The sequence below is a fragment of the Diadema antillarum genome, unplaced genomic scaffold (assembly GCF_040938485.1).
Source record: "Diadema antillarum isolate AM-2024a unplaced genomic scaffold, OU_Dant_1.0 seq00001042_RagTag, whole genome shotgun sequence".
Taxonomy (NCBI): Eukaryota; Metazoa; Echinodermata; class Echinoidea; order Diadematoida; family Diadematidae; genus Diadema; species Diadema antillarum.
In genome coordinates this window covers 301,831-312,110 of record NW_027271873.1, presented here as the reverse complement: position 1 = coordinate 312,110, position 10,280 = coordinate 301,831, and the positions used below count along the sequence as shown (strand labels likewise).

Genomic DNA, 10,280 nt, shown 5'->3' with positions numbered 1-10,280 from the left:
AGAGGAGAAGGAGAATGATTTATTAGATAAATTCAAACATTGTTTTACAGTCAGTTAGTCCACCTTCCTTCTGTGAATTCTGGTGTAAAATTTAATATTGCGTGCTGTTATCCTTATTTGGCTGCATGGGCCAGCCATGACCACCGAACTAAAACAGTGGAATGCGTGTTCACCCAGGAAATACGCAGCCACCAAAACTTGCTACCACCGCCATTTTGCTAGGGCAATTTTTCCTTATATAGAATGCGGGCTGTGTCTCCGAAGCGCAAGACCATTGTCATGTACAAACGTGCATTGCCATTGTTACGTCGTAATCACTAGCCACTGCTGGACGGCGTACTCTTGCTTGCGCGCGTACCAGTGGCCCAGTCTGACCGCACCTAAGCGTGCACTCCATATAAGGAAAAATTGCCCTAGCAAGAGGGCGACGCAATACGGTAATTTGGCTGCATGGTCTCGTGTATGTTGGGAATAGGGACACGCATTCCACTATGTTTTAGTTCGGTGGCCATGACGCTGGTCAGCTGCAGCTCATCCTCAATTTACTGGTGGTAGTACTCTAGCAGTGGTAGGGGCAAGCATGATGGTATTACCGGACGCATGGTATTGCTGGACACGCACATTTTTGCGTACTACGTACTGACATTCTGTGCGCGCGAGACTTCGTAGATTAGCCTCACAGAACTTTGTGTGGACCGAAATCGCAAAAAACGCCACATAAAAATGTAAAAGCACGAAAAAATTCACATTTTTTAAAACCTCAAATTTATAGTTATAAGTTAGTGACCCGCACCTCATCATAGTTAATATTTATGCATGTTTGAATCACATTTCGCGACTAAAATTCTATGAAATCCCACTCACATGTGTCAGGAAAAATGCTGAAGATTCCAGTACAGTGAAACCCCGTTATAACGAGGTCCGTGGGACCGGCGATATTACCTCGTTATAACCGGTACCTCGTTATAACCGTACGCATCAAAAACAAAGAAAAACATAAGCATGACGTCATATACCCCAATGAAACTTAAGAACATATCCTTTGCGTTGTTATTACACAATTATTGAGCGTTATTATTGAGAGAATAAAGGGAAATTATTTGTGAATTAGACGAAGAAATAGGGGCTGAAATGATACGTTAATTCTTTATTGCAATTCTTGTTTGTTAAGCTTTTTCTAAACACCAGCGCAAATATAGAGTAACATACAGGCCTTGTTTACCGTAACTTGCTAGGTATTTTTACGCTGTTGGTGCCCAGCGGGAATGCGATGATTTCATGAATCATTTTGGCTGTACAATGTATGATCGTTGCGCCCAAATGGATTAAAAATGCGTTCTTTATTTTCTTCCGAAAATCTCTTCGCGTTTTGTACAACCGTTCTTGAAAAATATGCGACAGGATTGAATATGGGAGGTTGTCATCCTTTTTACGCAAATCTGTACCTGGTAGACCATTCTGAAAGAAAGAAAAAATCACCATTGTGAAATGCATTGTTAAAATTGTGATAATGAACAAACCCAGATCTATTCAAACTAATGAGTGCGTTTGTTTCTTTTTCTGATTTAGGTTAACATGCGTCATTCAACTTTTTTTTTACGCTACTGTCACCTGGCGAGATCGCTATGATTTCAGAGTGGTATACGTGCGTTGTTTACCGCTAACTTGCGAGGTATATTAATTACGCTGTTGGTGCCCAGCGGGAATTCGATGATTTCATGAATCATTTGGCTGTAATTTCATACAATGTATGATCGTTGCACGCGAAGGGATTAAAAATGCGTTCTTTATTTTCTTCCGGAAATCTCTTCGTGTTTTGTACATCCGTTCTTGTACTGTTGAATGCGTTTGTTTCTTTTTCCGAGCACCGATAAAGTAGGTTAACATGCGTTATTCAACTATTTTACGCTACTGTCACCCGGCGAGATCGCGATGATTTCATTAATTATTGCGGCCTTAATCATACACTCTCATATCTAAATTATCATTCGCTAAATGATAATGAACAAATCCATATCTATTCAAACTATAATAAATGCGTTTGTTTCTTTTTCTGAACACCGATTTAGTAGCTGAACATGCGTTATTCAACTATTTTTTACCCTACTGTCACCCGGCGGGATCGCGATGATTTCACTAATTATTTCTGCTTTGATCATACCTGGCGGCACACTCGTATTCAAATTATAATTTGTTAAATGATAATGAACAAATTCAGATCTATTCAAACTAATAAAATTGCGTTTGTTTCTTTTTCTGAACACCGAATAAGTAGGTTAACATGCGTTACTCGACTATTTTAACGCTACTGTCACCCGGCGGGATCGGGGCGATGATTTTATTATTTCGGCTTTAATCATCAAAACTCATATTTGCTCAAAACCAGCAAAAGAACTGGAAGTCGGAACTAAAATTTGAAAGGATATAATGATGAGTTGGACACGCATTCCAATTGTCCATTTTTGGTCACAATTGTCGCTACATGAAAAGTTTTTAAATGCGTTATCTATTTTTTTTTTCTCGTTGCGCTGTGGTCTGACCTCATATCACGCACGCGTTTCTCGCGAAAAAGAAAATCGAATGATTATGTTTAATGATTTAGTAGGAACATCAAAAGGTATTCCTGTGTCTTATCGCGTGATTAAGAAGAAAACATGGAAGGAACGGTTCTCTGCAAAACGGGAAAAGATGTGGATAGCGTGAATTCGGTTTTCAATGTTTCGTTTGTCGCGCATTTGAAAACGGCAATTTGGTCAAGAAATGGAACCTCGTTATATCCGATCAAATTGCTTATGTTTTTCTTTATCATGATTTACCGAAATTGTCCTCGTTATAACCGGAATCTCGTTATAACCGAACTCGTTATAACCGATTCGCTCTGCCATAGGTTTACACGCACAGGAAAACGGGACCGACGCGATCACCTCGTTATAAGCGGTTCCTCGTTATAACCGAACTCGTTATAACGGGGTTTCACTGTAGAACCAAAAGTTCACTGATCGATATCGGAAATTTGTAGCTATCGTCCTCAAACGCCAACGATGCGGAATAATTGTGCGCTAAGGGGCCCGCAACTCATCACCCATGCGTGCAGCTCCCATAGACAAAGCACGTAAACTAGAAGTAGAGTCTAACCAGTTGTCAATTTTCTCACAATGTTTTATTGCGTGAACTGTTCGAAATGTTCAAGACAGACATTTTACTGTAAAATACGAAATTTGAGCCTCATTTGCCGATTTTTTCTTTGTCATCCGCTCGGTGAGAATGTGTACGGTGATTTGTGGGATAAATTGTGATTCTGGTGCAAGGATTAGGTGCAAAAGATGTCGATTATTTCATTGCGAAAATCGTGTCCAGTAATACAGTATTCATCGCATAATCGGGCATCTGATAATCGGGAACCTCGCTTAAATGACATACGCTACCCAGAAACATTTTCAATGCATGTTATTTTCACTGGATAATCGGGCTGGGACCTCTGATAAACGGGATAATTTTTCTTCAAGCGATCTTTGATTTTGTTGATATTCTACACACAAAAAAAAAATATACCAAAATACCACAACAATATTTCAAAGATTCCCTATCAGTTGTCGTTTACATCGAACTTACAGGGCAAGCTTCGGACTGGTGTGTTTTGACCTCCGTCCATCCAGTACACGTACAATGTACATGCATAGCCACGAAAGCGCCGTGTATCGCCATTGTGAAACACATGCTTTCGCGAACATTCTTCTCCCCTACATAAGCAAAGCCATGTGCTCGCTTGCAATTCCTACTCACATCCAATAAAAAACATGCCTCGCTCACACAGCTCAGGCTGTGTACGTTGTTTAATCTCAGTCATACACTTTGAGGGCAAAGTCCAAATTCCTCGTCTCTGAGTGTTTCAACTTTCAATACACTGTGATCTGTGTGTACGTCACAATCTTCCTCAGTTGTGAATGAGCTAGAGGGTCGCGCCGAGTGGTAGCGCGGTTGTGTATTTATACATGTACAGTACGTCAGTATGCGTGTGTGTGTGTGTGCACTACATGTTTATGTCGTATGCCGTTAGTGTATGGTGAGTGCTTATCGCGAAATCGGGCACCCCGCTTAAAGGGGCCGTGTTTGCTGCTCCCAACCTGTCCCGATTATGCGATGAATACTGTACAATGCAATTTTGCACCGCGCAAAAAGATGACTTTTGGAGAGGGTTATGATTGAAGCATATTTTCTAAGAACTGGAGTGAAGCAATTGACATCAGTTGGCTGAATTCGTAATTTCCAGGAGTCTGTGAGTATGTGATGTTATTTTTAGCTGAAATTTCATCCTCTTAGTACGGAATTCAAAGCCACGAAAAACTAGTGTCCGGTAATTGGCTGTGCCACCCTACATATATTGTAAATGCCATGGTGCTTTAAAAACATAATACCCAACGAAGAAACATAGTCATAACTGGCATAAGGACTCTAACATTAGTACTCTACTATATGCAATGCTCACTGAGTGCGAGTGAAAAACAGATGCTCTCCCATTACCGCCTACTGGTGCAGTGGTGGATTTTAATATGCTGCGCGATTGCACATGATTTACACACATCTTGTTGGAACTAATCCCAAGCAGGGCAGGGACAGCTACAGTTGCACAGCCCACTTCTACCTTCTGCCTGGGCAGGGTGCTACATAATAACATAGCTTTTTTTTTACCACTTGCCCAATCAGGCAAGCAGATTTTTAAATTGTTGCAGAACACTTGCCCGAACATGAATTTTACTTGCCCAAATAGAAAGTACAAAAATATCAGAAAATGAAATAAAGAAAATCACATGTAAGTTGTACATCATGTACGTGTAGGTCCTAAGCCAAGCTAGGGCTTGACACATTGGAGAATCAAACTCGGTTCACAATTGAGTGTTGGTATTGCTTGCAAAATGTTGGTTAGTTGCTGAAATGAAATGTTAGTGCTTTGTATTGATCACTAAAACAGTCATTGTCCTTGGGCTTCTGTTTGGCTGGCTTCATGGGTTTGAAAGGTGGAAAAATGAAAAAAAAAAAAGCTGGCTTCAAAACATTCTGCTTTCCCTATTCAGGCAAGCATTTTTTCTCATTGTTCCTCTTGTTCATCTTGGAAGAAGGAGTACTGGAAGGCAACAGTTCTTGCAAAGGGGACTATCAATTTTTGAGTGTGCCCTCTTATACCCCTTTTGTACTGCCCACGACTTTTAGCTCGCTTCTGAGGCGAGCTAACTATGGCTCGGGCCAAGTCATTTTATACTGCCATTCTCGACCACCCAAGTTTACATTCGAGACCAGACCAAACACCCCACATCCCCCCCCCCCCCCCCCCCCAATCAACCTGTCCTTCCCACCAGCGCAAAATTCAACCAGTCATCAGCATCCTAAAGTGTATGCACTGCGCTGGTCTATTTTTTGTTTCTCAAGATTTAATCATGCCGTTTGCTAGTTCAAAGAGTTCACTAGGAGTTTTACCAAACAGCGAACAGTGACAGCAGTGTATAAAATACTATTAACACCAGTGCATGTGATGCGTAATACACAGCACGCCAGTGGCAACAGTACAGCAGTAAACATAATACATACTGGCAACCCGGAAGCACCATACATGATTTCTGGTCACGGGTCAGTGTACTTAGCCCGAGCTAAACTCGCGTACCTTTTATACTGAAGTTAGCTTGGACCTGAAGCTGACCTGATCCACCCCCCTAGAGCGGACTAACTTTAGCTCAGACTAACTATTTTTCGACCTTTTATACTGAGATTTAGCTCGCTTCAGGTGCGGACCTGAAGTGAGCTAACGCCCAATATAAAAGGGGTATAAGTTGCTGACTGGCACAGCTTAGTAGTAATAGTATGTTGGATAGTTGCACAGTCAGCCGTCTTATTACAAATATAAAACTTGGTTTGACTCGATGTAACACAGCCTCGCTTTGAGGAGCCATTGTTGCCCTGAATATGGACCTGATAGCTAATGTAGGCTCTGATTTGATAAAGACTTGTATCTCTTTGTTAGGTTTGATGCAGCAAAGTGAAATACTCAGTATCTTAAATCGTATGAATGCTCAGATTCTGCAAATGCATCACAAGATTGTGTATGGTCTAGTACAGACTGGGATAGTTCTAACACTATAGTAACAGTAATGATTTTCTTCTTTTTTTTCAGGTCCACGGAAAAAGAATGACATGGATGGAGAGCTACAATTGTATCTCTACTCTGTTGATGACTACTGGTTGTCGAGAAAAGCCATCATCCATGATCTTTGGTGGTCCTCCAGCTATCTCTCCCTCTTTGATTGTTCTCTTGAACCAATCATCAATGGATTGCCGCATATTTTGAGATTTCATTGACATTGGACCTTCGATGAATCTGAAACCTTATCTCTAGTTGCCATGGCAACATATATAAGTATTTTGCTTTAGTTTTCTGCACGAAAAGTTGCTTGAAGTGGTGACTTTATCAGCAAGACATTCGGGGAGATACTGGAAGTTGCAACCAATTGTGTTGACGAGAAGACTCTGCCATCAGTTTGGGAGCCTCTGATGACAACTTGCGCGCATTAACTCTCATTGCTGTATTGGGTCACATGTGTGCTACCAAGTGATAAATGATGCGCATAAATGAATATTTATAGAATGAAATGTGTTAGCATCCGTGTAAGTGCATTCTAAACCACATGTAGGGAGTGAGAAAAGTGACATCTTGAATATGTTCTTATTATCAGGATTGTAGCACTTGAGGGTTTAGGTGTGAAGAAATGCAGTGTACAAAAATGGTCGCTCGCCTGTGCCATTGTCTTGTCTGTAAACCAGTCTTATGGTGCAAGCAGCTAATCATGTCTTGTTTTTGCAACCAAGCATGCCGAAAATTTTTGCTGAAAGTCATGGCTGTGTATTCCCTCACTTTTTTCCTTGTTCTGCCTTTCTTCTTTCGTAGTCTCCCACTGACAAAATACTACAAATTATTCCATGATCCCCTGAAAACCCTTGATGAGGCAAGAAGAATGAATCAGGAGCAAGCTGACCTAGCTGAGAGCCAGCTGTTCCAGATGTCCAAATCAGAAACAAAAATGCTGTATGAAAAGTCTCGAGAAAACGCAAAGCTAAACCTTGTCATTGGGATTATAACTATGTCTAGGTATGAAGGGAGGGGAGTGAGACAAAAACATCCCAGGTATTTAACCCAGGTCATGTTAGCCTTACATTTAGCCCTTCAACAATCAGGGGGACTACAAGACACAACCATGTTCATATGCAACACCAATCGTGTGCCTAAAGACCACAAGGAAGCAATAAATCTGTCAGAATTCTTTCTCAGTGTGAATAAGCCCACCAAACTTGAGATAAATCGGTATGAGAGAGAGAAGCTAGATTACCAATTCTGTCTTTCTGAAGCATCAAAGTTTGATGCCAGGTATGTGTTACTGCTTCAAGATGATGCCCTTCCCCATCGTGACTTTTATTCCGTTTTGATGTACATCCTAAGAAATAGGCTTGAAAGCCATATATCTCAGGGAGATCAGCACGTAAGCAGCAATGACTGGTTGTGGTTAAAGCTTAACTTTCCCAACTCTCTTGCAAGGTATGAACGCAATTATTACTTCGCCATAGAATGGGTTTCCATCAGCCTTGTTATTACAGGTGTTGGTATGCTCCTCCTCTCAATTTACAGGGAGGGTAGAGGTCATCTCACGAACACAACTCTCAATGGAGGATCTCAGTCGTTACTAAATCACTCAAGTTACTATGATGTCTTTCTTGCCAGCTTTGTGTATGTTCTCCTGGTAGTTTGGTTGCTAGGGAAGCCATACATTAGCTTAGCCCGGACAGCATCCCCTTCCCTGTACACACTCGGGCCGGGTACCTCATGCTGCTTACCGGCCGTTCTCTTCCCTCAATCCCAAGTTCCGGGCATCCTTGAGTATCTCCAGGCCACAAAGCTTTCCAGTGACAATCCCTTAGACTTTGCACTGGATGATTACCACCAGAAGAGAAAGCTGCGACAGTACCTGCTCAGTCCAAACATTTTTACACACATAGGCTTCATATCAACGCTACATATGGTTCCCAGCACTAAGGAAGCTGAAAATTATGTGTTTGCCATGAAAATTCTCAAATGTGGCTTGATGCAGTCTTCTGATACTTCTGATAAGATGGTACAAACTCTAAAGAGATATCCCAAAAGTTATTTTTTAAAATAGACAATACCAAGCATATCTTGAAGAAATTATACAAAGTAATTCACTGTGATATCAGAGTTTCTTTACCTAAGATGCCATTTCTCAATTTTAAATTGCAATGGCTGTTTCAGTAGTTATGCTTCCTGTGTTTATGGAAAGAAGACTTTAAAGAATGTTTTCATTCAACACTTTCATGCAGCTGTAAATAGTAACTGTAGTGTAGAGATTACATTCAGTAATTCACAACTCTGCTTTCATACATGTACAACTCATTTAGCAGATCATCTATCATTTTATTACTCAGGTCATTTGCATACTTATAGAGTTTCATTATTTGTCTTTCTTATGTGTGATTGCATGATCAAACTCTGCTTCTTTTTGTTTTTGTTTTTTGCAACCGAATCATGTTCCTGTGGTGAATGTACTCTAATGGTGCATACTAAGCCAGGGGCGAGGGGAGGGGCAGGCAGCTCTGGATTTGCAATGAACAAACTTGGAACTAAAGTCATCAATGTACAAACTCATGGTATTAACTTTGCTTTCTAATTTCTGGTTCTAGAGCAGAAGATTTTAAATATTCCTTAATGTGGGGGGGGGGGGGATGGGACCTCTAGGGGCCCCTCAAGAGGGACATGGTGCCCATTTGAAGGAATTGAGATTCTATCCCCATAGGGATGCTACCTGCTAAGTTTGGTCAAAATTCATCATGAGGTTTTCAAGAAGAAGATGAACATGTACAATTCAGGCTCCATTACAACTGTAGGACTTCTCCCCATCCCTCTCCTGGGTCCCAAGGGGGGGGGGGGGGGGCACCCCTGATTCTGCCAAACCCATGAACAAACTTGAAACTACAGTCATCAATGTACTAACTCATAGTATCATCTAAGCCCTATCACTTCTGGTTCTAGAGAAGATTTTTAAAGGTTCCTTAATTTCAGGGGGTTTGGGCCCCCTGGGGACCCCCCAGGTGGGCCATGGTGCCCATTTGAACAAATTGAGATACTATCCCCCTAGGGATGCTACCTACCAAGTTTGGTGAAAATCAGACATGGCGATCTCAAAGTGAAGATGAAAATGTACAATTTAGGCCCCATTAGGACCCCTCCCCACCCCCTCCCCTGGGTCCCAAGGGGGGTACCCCTGATTCCCCCATGAACAAACTTGAAACTACAGTCATCAATGTACTTACTCATAGTATCAATTAAGCCCTATCACTTCTGGTTGTAGAGAAGAAGATTTTTAAAGATTCCTTAATTTTAGTGTGTTTGGCCCCCCCTGGGGCCCCCAGGTGGGCCATGGTGCCCATTTGAACAAATTGAGATCCTATCCCCCTAGGGATGCTACCTGCCAAGTTTGGTGAAAATCGGTCATGGGGTTCTCAAGAAGAAGATGAAAATATTAAAAGTTTACGCACGACGGACGCCGGACGAAGAGCGATCGCAATAGCTCACATGAGCCTTCGGCTCAGGTGAGCTAAAAATGTCAAATGTTCAGGAGAGCCAAAAAGCATGGCGGCCAAAGCACTATACTAAATGGGATAGCCTTTCCTTTGACATGTCGTGGTGGCTTCATTTTTTGAGTATGACAGTTGGGATTTGGGTAGGACATAACTTAACCCATTATTTGACCATTAATCAAAACAAGTCATTTTCACCAAAATTGCAGATACAAGGTCTTGTCACCCCAGCGACGATATAGTTTTCAAGGTCTTATTCAATTCAGCATGAAGTGAAAAGTATGGAACTGTACATTTTGTAATGAATAAAATTCACCTATTGTAGTGAAGTCATTTTTCAGGGATTCAGTAAACCTGGCATAAGTTGATATACACAGGATGGAAAAAATCTGTAAACTTATGTCAGTATCAAGTTACACGGAATTCACCAAAATAAGAAAAGATAAAAAAAAGATAGTTCCAGAACTCTCTTCTTGTGTCGACTTACATGATGTAGACTTACACAAGGTTAACTGTATGTGTAGGATTAGATAGCATCATCTAACTCACAAACAGGAGATTCACTTTACCTCAGATTTGATGTATGCATATGAGTGTGTTTGTGAAATAACCTCATGAAGTGTTTGTAACCTTTTGGTAGAATGTTA

At 41.2% G+C, this 10,280-nt stretch overlaps 1 protein-coding gene across 1 annotated transcript; it reads left to right on the top strand.

The window, feature by feature from the left end:
* Positions 1-7,161: 7,161 nt before the first annotated feature.
* On the top strand, positions 7,162-8,617 carry LOC139743041 (post-GPI attachment to proteins factor 4-like). The gene has a single exon (XM_071653550.1). It carries the CDS (start codon positions 7,188-7,190, stop codon positions 8,196-8,198), a length of 1,011 nt encoding a protein of 336 aa, XP_071509651.1. The 5' UTR covers positions 7,162-7,187; the 3' UTR covers positions 8,199-8,617.
* The last annotated feature ends 1,663 nt before the right edge of the window (positions 8,618-10,280 follow it).

Bases quoted from the DNA above. Each gene is read 5' to 3' on its own strand.
- LOC139743041 (XM_071653550.1), top strand. From the start codon at position 7,188: ATGTTAGCCTTACATTTAGCCCTTCAACAATCAGGGGGACTACAAGAC.